The sequence below is a fragment of the Pinus tabuliformis genome, chromosome 2_1, assembly GCF_031772625.1.
Source record: "Pinus tabuliformis cultivar Carrire ecotype Pingquan chromosome 2_1, CPIR1, whole genome shotgun sequence".
NCBI classification, from domain to species: domain Eukaryota; kingdom Viridiplantae; phylum Streptophyta; class Pinopsida; order Pinales; family Pinaceae; genus Pinus; species Pinus tabuliformis.
The window spans coordinates 178,350,120-178,365,077 of NC_142299.1; the positions used below are offsets into that span (position 1 = coordinate 178,350,120).

At 37.2% G+C, this 14,958-nt stretch overlaps 1 protein-coding gene across 1 annotated transcript; it reads right to left on the bottom strand.

Moving 5' to 3' along the window:
• Positions 1-276: 276 nt before the first annotated feature.
• Positions 277-3,691, bottom strand: LOC149199295 (arogenate dehydratase 3-like). The gene is made up of 2 exons (XM_089402369.1): positions 2,875-3,691; positions 277-1,482 (listed from the first exon to the last, which is right to left on the bottom strand). The coding sequence occupies exons 1-2, from the start codon at positions 3,486-3,488 to the stop codon at positions 777-779; spliced, it is 1,320 nt and encodes a 439-aa protein (XP_089258495.1). The 5' UTR covers positions 3,489-3,691; the 3' UTR covers positions 277-776.
• Between the last annotated feature and the right edge of the window lie 11,267 nt (positions 3,692-14,958).

Here is a 14,958-nt window from a genome sequence, read left to right on the forward strand (position 1 = left end):
GTTCCTTTGAAGCATAGTAGCTTTGATACACATAATTTAGTTCTGGATAAAGAACAGTTATGCTTTGAAGCACAGTAACTTTGACACAATTTAGTTTTGGATAAATGTCAGTTATGCTTTGAAACATAGTAACTTTGATGCACATAATTCACTTTTGGATAGATCTGAAATAATGAACTCGGATATTTGTCTAGAAAATAAATGTTAATCAGCCATATGCTCCTCACAAGGCTAGTCCAGAAATTTTCGGTCCATGAACAAACAACACAGTTACAGTTCTGTAAATTTTCCTCAATGTTGATAGAGTAGTATAATCAAACAAAATACATTTGTGGGATGCCGTGATTGGGATCGGCAACAAAAAATACAAATGGAATACTAAGGGAAGAACAACCAAATACTACTCTGCCACAGAGGGCCACAGGATACTGCATTTACATTTACAGCTTTCTTTCTGCAATCTCCCTTGAAGGCGGCGGAATGAATTTACAGAGGAAAATCCTAAGGTTCCATCAAAACTATAACAACAAAAAGCTTCAAATCACGCCTTCATCTGCCATAGATATTCAACAATATCATATAAATCAATTCATTCTCATTGCCCAAATCGCTGTAAGTTGCTCTGCTCTGCTCCCTCCTTTAGGAACCATGTACCATGTACCAGGAACCAGGAATATGTTTATTGATATGGAAAAAATATAACTTCAAGATCCGGAAAAACTAGAACTAGAATTTCCTGATCAGAAAGACAAGGGGTTTTTAATATCATTGATTTATCAACAAGAGGATGGGGATGAGGATGAAGATGAGATATTATTCAAGGGGGTCATGTCCATAGGGTAGCTGCCCAGAACCCTAAGGAAGGAGGTGAATTCTTGGACCTCTTGAAGGGCATTCTGGGCTCTTGTGTCGGCCATGGAGGCCTCAAAATCGACATAGAACATGTACTCGAAATGCTTGGCAGTGCCAATAACATTACCATCATCGACCACACGAAGTGGCTGGTTCCTGTGAGGCCTGCTCTCAATCTTGGTCAAACTTATATTCCTGAAAGCAAAGGCTGACAAGACCTTGAACAAGACGGAGGTACCCTTGTCTTGAGCAAACACAATGCTGGTCTTGAAGGGCCTGTCGGTTCTTGGAATGATGGGCTCCCTCGCCAGCATAACGAAGCGGGTCACATTGTTACTGTCGTCCTGGATGCCATCGAACAGGACGCTCATCCCGTAAAGCTCGGCTGCCCGAGAACTGGCTATGGCCGCCGTGTCGCGGAGGCCGTTGAGGGCAATGAACTCGGCGGCACCGGCCGTGTCATCGAAAGCCTCGCGGGCGACATTGAGGCCGAGCTTGGTGAGCGTCAGCTCGCACTGGGAAAGCGCCTGCGGGTGGCTGATCACCCGATTCAGATATTCTTTTCTCACGCCAGGAAGCGCCAGGAGGCAATGATGAACAGGCAACTGAACCTCCCCAACAATGTGAAGCCTGTTGTCAAATAAAATCAAGAATCAGGCGCATGTTGTCAAATGAAATCAAGAATCGGGAATCAATTACAGAAATTCAAGAATCAGGTATCAGTTACAGAAAAGAAAACCAAGAATCAGGAATCAGTTACATCAAAATTAACTTAATTCAAAGCAATGCAAAGCCTGTTGTCAAATAAACTCAAGAATCAGGCATCAATTACAGAAAACCAAGAATCAGGAACCAGTTACATCAAAATTAACTTAATTCAAAGCCCAAAGGGTTCTCCCTAGTGTCAGGGTATTTGCTTGGTTCCATATCAGTATTATCAGTTAGTGTCTGGTTCGAATATTTTTTTTGATGATCGCATTAATTGATGCCTCTAAATTGAATAAAGATGCTCTATACATGGAAAATCCTTTGAATGAGATGAGATGTATTAATGGTAATGCACAAATTTACTAAATATTCAGAGTTTAAAGGGTTGTCTTTAATGCTGAATGAGATGAGATGTATTAATGGTAATCCACAAATTTACTAAAGATTCTGAGTTTAAAGTGTTGTCTTTAATGCCAGGCCGGGAAAATTGGAAGGATGGAGATTTAAGGATTCAGAGTTTAAAGATTCTGAGTTTAAAGTGTTGTCTTTAATGCCAGGCCGGGAAAATTGGAAGGATGGAGATTTAAGGATTCAGAGTTTAAAGTGTTGTCTTTAATGCCAGGCCGGGAAAATTGGAAGGATGGAGATTTAAGGATTCAGAGTTTAAAGGTTTACTGGGAAAATTGGAAGGTTGGAGATTTATTTTAAAGTTCAGAAGGAACCTTAAGATATTCTTGTAAAAATAGTAAATTTTTAAATATTTCTTAAAAAGATTTAAAATAAATAATTTTATCCCATAAAATTTGGACAATATTTTCCATTAAATTTGGACAATAATTTCTATAAAACTGAAGTAAATCCCCTGAAATTACCAAATACCAACGAATGTTTTGTTAAAATATTTTTATTTTTTAAATAAATGCATTAATTTATGACTGAATTAGTCTGGTTCCATCAACAGATGTTTATTTAATTCAAAATTTTCAAATATATGCATTAATCTATACCTGTCAATTTACTAAGTTGGGGTATTTGACTTGTTACATATCAATACATGTCTAATTCAAAATTTTTGGATGAACGCATCGACTAAATTTTTTTCGATGAAAATTTGAATGAACGCATCGAATGAATTTTTTCGGATGAACGCCTTAATCTATGCCTGTGAATTTACTAAAGATGCTCCATACATGGAATCCTTTTAATGAAATATATTAATGGCTGTCCATAAGATGCGAAGCGTCCCTCAAGTTCAGACCCAAGATTTTATGAAAAAATTCAAAATTAACCCTAAAACAGAGATTCTTTTAATACCTGTGACGGAGTAGAAGATCGTAATTTCTGTGTATGCTTCCGCCCAGCGAATTCTCCACAGGAAGAACTGCCCGGTCGGCTATCCAGAGTTCCACAGCCTGAAAAGCCACCTCGAACTGGTCGCAGGGAATGGCCTCCGAATTGGGGTACGCCTTCCGAGCCGCGGCCTCGCTGTAGGCACCGGGCACACCCTGATAAGCCACGCGAAGTGGGGACCCGTGCATGGGCGGAGGCGACAGGTCTATCAAAGACAACGGTTTGGGCAAGTTGTCGAGCTCCCTTGGGATCATGGACTCCGGTTTGGCGTGGCCATTGACAGCAACCAGGCCGTGCTCAGCAGATTTCTCCGTCTCTTGCTGCTGGGAAACAACGTTGCTGGACAGAATGGCACAGGAGGTCTGCCACTGAGTTGAAGTAACATTGCTCGATTGTTGCAGGTTCTCCGATCCTGATCTCATCGTATACACGGCTTCAATGCCAGCGGCCCCCTTTTTCCTCATTTTAATTCTCAATCCATCTTGGCGCAGACGGGTACCCTTGAAAAAACTCAATTCTCTCATGCCCTCCAGCCCGCCATGAGAGGCCGCTTGCAAGCTCACTGATATGGTCTGCATTTCTGGGATCTATCAAATCTGAAAGTGGATTGGGGTATATTGTCCAAATGGCTATGAATAGATTGGATTGTGCTGTGTTATGCTCGGCTTGCAGACTGTTGAATGCAGAACGCGAGCTGAGGCACAATGAGCACAGAGGGGGCATTATATACAACGACAGGTCAACAAAATACAGACAGATGGTAGCCGCCCCGCGTCTTGACCTACTCTTTCGCTCGTGGTGGTAGGTAGGTATGGTATCGTCACGACACAACTTCAACTAAACCAATAAAGACTCCGGGCGGTGAGCTAAGTGGTTTCCCCGATTCCAATTTATTACTTCCTCCCTCTTATTACTTCCTCGTTATTAATGGAGTGGTTTTTAGTGTGATTTTCGTTGTTTTACTCTAAAAAATTTGAGGTAAAATTTTGATTTGTGCTATTTAAATTTATTTTTGGATTGTATATGAATTCAGCATTTTGAAAATTTTGAGGGCATTTCAAATGTGAAGGGATTATCCATGATGCTTGTGATTTTAATAAATTTTTCCCAGATTTTTGAGGAATTACACCAGAAAAAGTTCCTAAAAGTGGCACTAAAAACAACTATAATAGCATAATATTACTTCCTCATTATTAATAGGAGTGGGTTTTAGTGTCACTATTTGGATTTCTCTATTCCAGTAAAAAAATGTAAGATAAAATCTTGATTTGTGTTATTTAAATTTATTTTTTGACTTTATATGGATTCAGCACGTGTTGAACGTTGGTATGCATGGTGAGACAGAAATAATAGCCATAATATAGTCATATGAGTGAAGTATATCAACAACATTTACTAATGTAATTGTGTTAATTGATTATGGGTATGCTTGGCGAGAAATAGTAAGTATGGTAACACAACTTCAACCAAACCAAAAAAGATCTTGGACAAGTATTCAAAGTGGTTTTTCTAATTCTAAGTTAGCATACGTAAAAAATGCATTATACTTGGGCATAGATTTTGTTGGGATGACCAAAAATCTCTCCCAAATCTGTTTTTTTTTTTTAACTTGACAGTAAGAATGCTTGAATCTTATTTTTTATTGTGGAAATAGATTCAACACCATCAAAAACTATCAAGGCATCTAAAACCTTGAAGCTTGATAGAGATAATCAGGATTTTTAAAATTTCCACCAAATTTTATCGAAATCGCACCTAAATTTCTATTATTTTCTAGACGATATTGAAAAATTATTAAAGTACATGGTTTAACTTATAGACAAAACAATCTATTTTTCAAAACATTTTTCTAATTAATTTTAAACAAAATCTAAGAAATTTTTAAAAATTTAAATTTAAATTATTTAATATATAAACTATTTTTTTAAATATTAAATTTATTTATGCATTCAAAATATATTTTAAACCATAACAAAAATCTACAAATTTTCATCAGCAACTATTAAATTAAAAAAAAATATTAAAAAATAATAAATAAATATGAGACTTCAATCAGACCAAGGAAGACTCTTGGCAGTTTCCCCAATTCCTAAGTTATTTACTTCCTTAGGACTGATATATTATATGCCGACATTTTCGAAGCAACGGGTAAAGCGTGATCAGGTCGAGAATTTCGAATGTCTATCTTTCACGTGATAAATTTCCTGTGACATTTTCCATTAAGGGAAGGAACGAGAGGTTTAGAGCTTCCGGTCAAAGCTCAAGGGTTACGACCTTTTCGCCTATATCTGCCCAACGCATTTGTACATGTGATCTCACTTGTTAGTTGGGTACAGAAACATGCAACAACTCAATCCCCATCTGTGTGAATTGAGACACGTTCAGTGGGATTCCCAAGTTGCGTGCGATTTTTTTGGCTCCTCATTGGTTACGTCTAATCAGAGGTTCAAATTGTTTGTTCGATTTTTGCAGCGAATTTTTCTTTTGGTGGTGGTTGGAATTTGTCCATGTTGTGTACAGTCCGCATTGATTTTTTCCATCCAATTTATGATTGATTATTGAGATAACTATTAAGGAATAAACAGGCTTGTTTTGAAAGATTAGTGTAACATTTTATATATATATATTTTAGAAATTTATTAAAATAGTAAATTCGAATTATTAAATATGTTTTTAGAAATTTTTAAAATTTATTTATCTATCTAAATTTATATTTTAATTAATAAATATATTTATTTTAGATATTATTTTTTGTAATTTAATCGTGTTAAGTAAGTTATTTATTTATGATCGATTTTATGAGAAGTAGTTGTAAGTGACTAATTTCTCATGATTTTTGAATAGTCCACTTAACACTTATTGGATCGAGTAATGTTCACATGACTGAAATTTTAATAATTTTTTAATATCTATCTTACTAACTATTATATTTTCAAGTTCAAATTGGTTCCCTCTAATCAGAAGTTCAAATTGTTTGTTTGATTTTGCAGCAAATTTCTCTTTTGGTGGTGGTTGGAATTTGTCCACACATGTTGTGTACAGTACACATTGATTTTTTCCATCCAATTTATGATTGATTATTGAGATATTGCTGGTAATGAATAAACAAGGTTGTTTTGAAAGATTATTGTAACATGTTTATATATATATATATATATAATTTTTTTGGAATTTATTAGAATAGTAAATTTGAATTATTAATTATGTTTTTAGAAATTTTTCATAATTTTAAATTAATTTATATATTTTAATTTTATAAATATATTTATCTTAAATATCATTTTTTTGGATTATTTATTTATGATCATTTCTATAAGAGGTAGTTTAAGTGATTAATTTCTCACTTAATACTTACTACATTAAGTGATACTCACAAAAATAAAAATATAATGATCCAATCATTTTTAAATATCTATCTTACTGATAGTTATATTCTCAAAGTTAATAATAATGTCAGGCCAGGGTAACTCCAGAATGGGCAGAAAAAACTGATTGATCATTTCATTAGCTAACTATTGTTTATATACATAAAATGGTGTTGGGTCCCTATAATACTAGTGATTACCCCATTACTATTGTAGTTATACCCCTTATTTATATTGTTGTGCCCCTATTACCCCCATATTGTTATTTCTGTGCCCCATAGAATCCCTCTATTGTTATTTTTGTGGCTTTATATTATTATTGTTAGGTCGGCTGGATTATATTGTGACTCCTTAGACTCCTATATATAGAAAGGAGGTTTTGTCATTTGTATCATCCAAGAATTGTTCATTTATGTAATGTAAAGGAGGTTTCCCCCTCGAAGAGGCTGAATTCTAAGGCGTTGATCTATCTTTTCTATCTTTTCTTGAGCTGGTTTCATAACATTTGGTATCAGAGCTTTGGATTCTAGGGTTTCGCTGCTCCAAACAGGTCATCGTGGAATTTTCGCTATAACTTTTTTTCTGTGACGTTTCAGAAGTCGCAAAAAAAACCCATTTGAGAAGAAATCGCGTTGAACCTTGGGTCCGAATTTCAGAGCTTTTCGCGCGATATTTGCGGAGATATGATCTGAGGAAGTTGGTCTTTTTGCAGACTCCTGAATTACATTCAAAACAGGTGACCTGGGGAAAATCGTCATAACTTTCTCTCTGGGGATCGGATTGAAATTTCGTAAGAAGGTACAGAAAGAGGACGGACTGTAGTTTCTTGTATGTGTGTTTCAGATTCAAAGGTTGAAACAGTGACTCGTGGCACGTCGTACAAGTTCGCTCTACTGAACCAGTCTAAAAGCAAGTCACTGTGGGAGATTTCACATAACTCTTCCTTGGAGAATCCAATTTGGCTCAGACTTGTGGCATTGGAAAGAGGACGCAGAAGGCTACTACAGGTAGAAATTTCAGAACTGGATGATCCGAAATTACAGAGATACATCAGATTCAATATCAGGCTTCTATAAAGTGAAAAAAGGTGTGTAGTTTTTTTTTTAATTTTTGTGTAAGCTTGGTTTAACGGAATTCAAAGGGCATAGTAAAGCATTATTATCGGTAACTGATGCCCCGAGGAAAGAAAATGCAAACACCTAGTAAGGAACCTGAAAGCTCTAGCATGACTCATGAAGAAGAGGAAGAAATGCTACATGATATATCAAAATTACAAGAACAAGTGCAACAAATGTCACGCTCACAAAAGCTAACAGAAGCTAAGATAAGTGGCGTGGAATCTAAGATAAATGGCGTGGAATCTAAGATAAAGGGCATGGAAGCTAAGATGGAGGATTCGATGGTAAATTTGAAGATAGATTTGAAGACAGACATGGAAGAATTGAAGAAGTTGCTACAAGAAAGGGTCACTAATGGTGAAAAGGTAGTAAAGGAAACTCATGATGAGAACAAAAGAAATGTTAATCATGATTCCATAGACTCTAATGTTGGATCGAAGACTCACCATGTTCCAAAAATCGATATGAGGAAGTTTGATGGCAAGGATCCCGCCACATGGATATTACAGATGGAGCAATTCTTCGATCTCAATAATGTGCAAAACACACAAAAGGTACGTATGGCAACTTTATATTTGGAACCAAATCAGTTTGTATGGTATCAATGGCTTTGTTCTCGTAAACAATTTATCACTTGGGCAATTTTTACGGAAGAATTGATAGCACATTATGAGGATACAAAAAGCAACACTTTTTTTAGCCAATTGATAAGTCTCAAACAAAAGGGTTCAATAATGGAGCACATTGAGGAGTTCCAAAAATTGAACATAAGGGTAAAAGATATTCCAGAGGAGCATAGGATTGATGTGTTCATAGGGTCTTTAAAGGATAATATCCAACATGATGTGCGCCTTTGGGAACCTGATTCATTAGAGAAGGCATTCAGGTTAGCAAGAAAAATGGAAAGCAAAATTATGGCAACTAGGAAGCATACCATTCACAACTATAAAGACGGAAGTGTTGTTGCCCATAGTCTTCCACAACCTACAAGGTTGACACCACAACAATTGGAAGAAAAAAGAGCAAAAGGGCTTTGTTACAATTGTGATAGCAAATACACAAAAGGTCATAAGTGTGCTGAGAAGAAATTATTCTACATAGATTGTGAAGAGGAAGAAGAAAAGGAGCAAGAAAGGTCAAAAGAAGAGGATATATTCCAGGAACAAAGCCTAGATGAAGAACAAATAAATCCGACCATATCTTGTAATGCATTGGCGGGAATTACCACTCCTCAAACCATCAAGATAGAAGGACAAATCAAGAAGAAAAAGGTAATAGTGTTGATTGATTCAGGAAGCACCCACAATTTTATTCATTGTAGGGTAGCAAAAGAATTGAATTGCTTCCTATATCCAGCACCAGAGTGTCAAGTGATGATTGCAAATGGAGGAACAATAAATTGTTCTGGAAAGTGCCATAATATCAAGCTATCCATGGGAGAATATGTATTGACTAGCCCAATGCTTTCCATTCCAATGGGAGGTGCTGATGTTGTACTAGGAGTCCAATGGCTACAATCCTTGGGTACAATAGCTTTTAATTTTCAAGAACTTTTCATGAAATTTTCTGTGGAAGGAAAGGAAGTTGAATTAAGGGGTATTGCAGGGAAACCAGGAAAGATAATCAGCTCTAATGGCATGACAAAGCTTCTAAAAAAGGAGCAAAGAGGTGTAATTGCACAATTATGTTCGCTAGATGTTTCCACATTGGAATCATCTATTTCTCCAGATCTCCAAAAAGTCCTGGACAATCATTCCAAGGTATTTGAGACTCCCAAAGGTCTCCCACCTATGCGTGATCATGATCATGCTATTCATCTGATTCCAGGAAGTGTTCCTCCAAACATCAGGCCGTACAGATATCCCTATGTCCAAAAAAGTGAAATTGAACGTATGGTTGCAGAAATGCTAGAGGCTGGTATAATTCAACCGAGTCAAAGTTCTTTCTCAGCTCCAGTAGTATTGGTGCACAAGAAGGATGGATCATGGCGCATGTGTCCAGATTATAGGGAGCTCAACAAGCTCACTATTAAAGATAAGTTCCCCATTCCTGTCATTGATGAATTACTGGATGAATTGCATGGATCAATTTACTTCACCAAGTTGGATCTTCGTTCGGGATATCATCAAATCAGAATGAAGATTGAAGACATTCCGAAAACGGCATTTAGAACTCATGAGGGTCATTATGAATTTTTGGTCATGCCTTTTGGCCTTACCAATGCACCTTCAACATTTCAAGGTTTGATGAATTCAATTTTCAAACCATTCCTTAGAAAATTTGTGTTAGTATTTTTTGATGATATACTAATCTACAGCAAGTCTTGGAAGGATCATGTTGAACATGTTGACAGGGTGCTACAACTATTGGAGGAGAAACAATTATATGCAAAAAGATCCAAATGTTTCTTTGGAGTCCAGGAGGTGGAATATTTGGGTCATATTGTATCTCATGAAGGAGTTAAGGTAGACCCTAGCAAAATTAAAGCCATTAAGGAATGGAAAATCCCCACATCCATAAAGCATCTGCGAGGATTTCTTGGGTTGACAGGGTATTATCGCAAGTTTGTTAAGAATTATGGGAGAATAGCAGCACCTCTAACAACATTATTGAAGAAAGATTCATTTTCATGGACTCCGGAAGCAACAAAGGCCTTTGAACATCTTAAAGAGGCAATGTGCCAAGCACCGGTCTTAGCTACACCGGACTTCACAAAAACCTTTATTGTGGAATGTGATGCTTCAGGAAATGGAATTGGTGTTGTTCTAATGCAAGATGAAAGACCCATTGCTTTTGAAAGTCGTCCAATCAAGGGAAAGTTTTTAAGCAAAGCTATTTATGAGAAGGAAATGTTGGCAATACTCCATGCACTTAAGAAATGGCGACCCTACCTAATGGGAAGACACTTCAAGGTAAAAACGGATCATGATAGCCTTAAATACTTTTTAGAACAAAGATTATCCTCTGAAGAGCAACAAAAGTGGGTCACAAAGATGTTGGGTTATGACTTTGAAATCATCTACAAAAAAGGGAAGCAAAATGTGGTGGCAGATGCACTCTCAAGAAAGGATGAGGATGTGGAAGCATTGTTGTGTGCCATTTCTATTATCCAACCAGATTGGATAAACGAAGCAAGGGAGGAATGGAAGAATGACGAAGAAGTGTGGGCACTTATTCGAAAGCTACAACAAGATTCCAGTACTTCTGATACATTTAGCTGGCAAAATGATTCGTTATGGTACAAAGATCGCTTATACCTCTGTAAGAATTCCCAGCTAAAACAAAAGATTCTTATGGAATTGCACACTTCTCCCTTAGGAGGGCACTCAGGATTTTTAAAAACTTACCACAGGGTTAAGAAGGAATTTTTTTGGGATGGCCTTAAATCAGATATTCAAAAGTTTGTGGCGGAATGTTTGGTTTGCCAACAAAATAAAGTTGAAACAATTAAGACACCGGGTCTATTACAACCTTTATCCATTCCAAGCCAACGTTGGGAGGAGGTTTCAATGGATTTTATCACAGGTTTACCCAAGTCTGAGGGAAAGAGTGTCATCATGGTGGTAGTTGACAGACTTACCAAGTATGCACACTTTTGTGCATTATCACATCCATTTAAAGCCAGTACAGTTTCTACTGCATTTATGGAAACAATTCAAAAGCTACATGGAAACCCAAAGATTATTGTAAGTGACAGAGATCCCATTTTCACTGGAAATTTTTGGACAGAATTATTTTCTTGTCTTGGTACTCAGTTAGCTCATAGCTCATCTTATCATCCTCAATCTGATGGGCAAACTGAGATAGTAAACAAATGTTTGGAAGGATATCTTCGTTGCTTTGTATCTGATAAACAGACACAATGGGTCAAATGGTTGCCTCTGGCTGAATGGTGGTATAACACTTCCTTCCATACAGCAACAAAAATGACCCCATTTATGGCACTTTATGGGTATCAACCACCATCCATCACATCATATTTAAGAGAAAATTCTAAGGTTCAGGCAGTGGAACATCACATCGAACATCAACAACAAGTCCTCCAACTCTTAAAGGATAACCTCGTGTTGGCACAAAATAGAATGAAACAACAGGCAGATCAACATCGCAGTGAAAGAAGTTTTGATGTAGGTGATTGGGTATTCCTACGGCTACAACCATATAAGCAAATGTCCCTAAAGCAAGCTAAGAAGGATAATAAATTATCACCAAAGTATTATGGTCCGTACAAGGTGTTGCAAAAGATTGGTACTATGGCATACAAATTGGAGCTTCCTGCAGCTTCTCGATTGCACCCAGTTTTCCATGTTTCATGTTTAAAGAAGGTTATAGGCGACAAGCTCCCAGTTCAAACAATATTGCCAGAACTTGACGAGGAAGGAAAAATTATATTGGAAACGGAAGCAGTCACAGAAACAAGAACTCGACAGCTACGAAATCGATCAATTTCAGAGTATCTTATCAAGTGGAAGAACTTATCCGCTGAAGATTCCACATGGGAGGATGAGAATTTTATGCAAAAGTATCCAGAACTGCTCAAGCGTTGAGGACAACACTTTTTTGAAGGAGAGGGGCATGTTGGGTCCCTATAATACTAGTGATTACCCCATTACTATTGTAGTTATACCCCTTATTTATATTGTTGTGCCCCTATTACCCTCATATTGTTATTTCTGTGCCCCATAGAATCCCTCTATTGTTATTTTTGTGGCTTTATATTATTATTGTTAGGTCGGCTGGATTATATTGTGACTCCTTAGACTCCTATATATAGAAAGGAGGTTTTGTCATTTGTATCATCCAAGAATTGTTCATTTATGTAATGTAAAGGAGGTTGCCCCCTCGAAGAGGCTGAAATTCTAAGGCGTTGATCTATCTTTTCTATCTTTTCTTGAGCTGGTTCATAACAAATGGACGGATTAGTTCATCTTCTTGATGACTGTTCACGTTCCTGTTTACCCAACCGTTGAAGATTAGGTGTGAACATTCCCCCCCTTAATCTGAAGGGATGTTGGTGAGTCCAAGCATCGTTCTGAATCTTTCAAGCTTTTCTCTTCCAAGCGCTTTGGTGAAGATGTCTGCAATTTGCTCATTTGTGGAACAATGACGGAGATGGATTGTTTTGGCCTCAACATGATTTCGGATCAGATGATATTTAGTATTGATGTGCTTAGTACGATCATGGAACTTTGGGTTCTTGGCCAACTTTATTGCAGAGGTGTTATCAATCATGAGTGGAGTTGATTGTACTTGTTTTACCTGCAAATCTTCAAGAATTTTCCTGAGCCACACAATTTCTTTCGTTGCTTCAGCTGCTGCTACGTATTCTACTTCTGTGGTGGAATCTGCTGGAACTGATTGTTTGCGTGATCTCCAGGAGACAGCTCCTGATCCAAGACTCATAGCATATCCTGAAGTAGATACCCCAGTTTCTTTGTCTCCATCAAAGTCTGAATCAAAGTATCCAATCAAGCTGAAGTCGTCCACCTGTGTATACTTGATTCCAAGGTCTTGAGTTCCCTTCAAGTACCTTAGAACTCTTTTTGCAGTAGACCAATGTCCCTCACAAGGCTTTTGCATAAACCTGGAGAGGATTCCAACAACAAATGAAATGTCTGGTCTGGTAGTAGTGAGGTAGATGAGACTTCCTACAAGCTGTCTATACTTTGTTGCATCCTCAAATTCCTTTCCTTCAATAGATGTGAGCTTCAAGTTTTGTTCCATTGGAGTAGAAAGAGGATTGCACTCTGTCATGCCAAATCTGTTTAACAAATCTCCAATGTATTTCTTTTGAGAAAGAAATATGGATTTTGGATGTTGGGTTACTTCAATGCCAAGATAGTAATGAACATAGCCCAAATCAGTCATTTCAAAACTTTTTCCTAATTCTTTCTTTATGGATGCAATATAGCTTTCATTGTTCCCTGTCATTAAAAGATCATCTACATATACCACAAGATATACAACTGTTTTGCCAACTTTCTTGACAAATAAAGTTGCATCATCAAGATCAAAATGTTTGAAGTTGAGTTTCAGAAGATGCTCAGTTAGTTTTTCATGCCAGGCTCGTGGTGCTTGTTTGAGGCCATACAAGGACTTCACAAGTTTGCATACTTTATGTTCATGTCCTTTCACAGCAAATCCTTCAGGCTGGGACATAAAAACATTCTCTGTTAGATCTCCATTCAAGAATGCAGTTTTTACATCCATTTGATGGACTTTCCAACCATTCTGGGCAGCTAGTGCAAATAGTGTCCGGATGGTGGCCCATTTTGCTGTGGGGGCAAAAGTTTCCTCATAATCGACCCCTTCCTTCTGTGCAAAACCTTTTGCCACAAGCCTAGCTTTGTGCTTGTCAAGTGAGCCATCAACTTTGTACTTGTTCTTGTAGACCCACTTGCAGCCAATTGGTTTGGTTCCAAATGGAGGATCAACCAGCTTCCAAGTGCCATTCTTTATGAGGGCATCATACTCCTTCTGCATCGCTTCTTTCCATTTATCATGAGAAGCAGCTTCTTTGAAGGAAGTTGGTTCAAAATCTGTAGACAAGTTCAATTCACAATCATAAGTAACATCCATATCAACAGGTGAATTAGAGTTATCTACATCACCTCCATCTTGTCGGTTTGTATTTCTGGTTCCTGTTTTTCCAATTTCATCAGGATGAACACTTTCAAGTGTCTTTGTCAGCCACTTTGGGGGACCTTTCTGAGATGGTCCAGGCTGCTCTGTTGATTGAGTTGGGACTGAATCAAGATTGAGTCTCCCAATTCTATCAATTACATCACTTAAAGGATCATCTGGTGTTGGAGTTTCATGCAAGGGAGATTGTTCTTCAGAAGAAGATTCCACATGTTGATCTAGTATAGGAATCCCCCCTTCAAGATGTGGAATCTGATTATCAAACTCTTGAAATGATTTCGTTTTTGTGAAACTATCCAAGCGATCAAGTTGCCACTCAACAACACTGTCAGATTTGGATGATTCAAGAAAAATGACATCTCTAGATACAACAAACTTTTTATTTAATTCATCATAGAGACGGTATGCTTTAGAGGTGTTTGAATACCCCAGGAAGATACACTTACGACTTCTAGCACCAAGTTTGTTTCTATGTACCTTTGGTATTAAAGCATAACAGGTGGAACCAAAAATCCTGAGATGTTTTACCGAAGGAAAATGTCCATACCACAATTCATAAGGAGTCTTGTTTCTTATAGCACTAGATGGACATCTATTCTTTATATATGCAGCACATAGAACAGCATCATCCCAAAACATTATCTTTACATTTTTGAAGAAAAGCATGGATTGTACCATATTCAAGATTGTTCTATTCATTCTTTCTGCTACACCATTATGTTGGGGATTATAAGGTACAGTTGTTTGATATTTGATCCCATGTTGGCGAAGATAGTTTTCAAATTCATTTGATGTATATTCTTTTCCATTATCAGTGCGAATAGACCCAATATGAGATTGTGCATCATTTTCAATCCACTTATGAAAATTCTTGAATGTTTGAAAAGCATCAGATTTGTTCTTCAATAAATAAACCCAACACA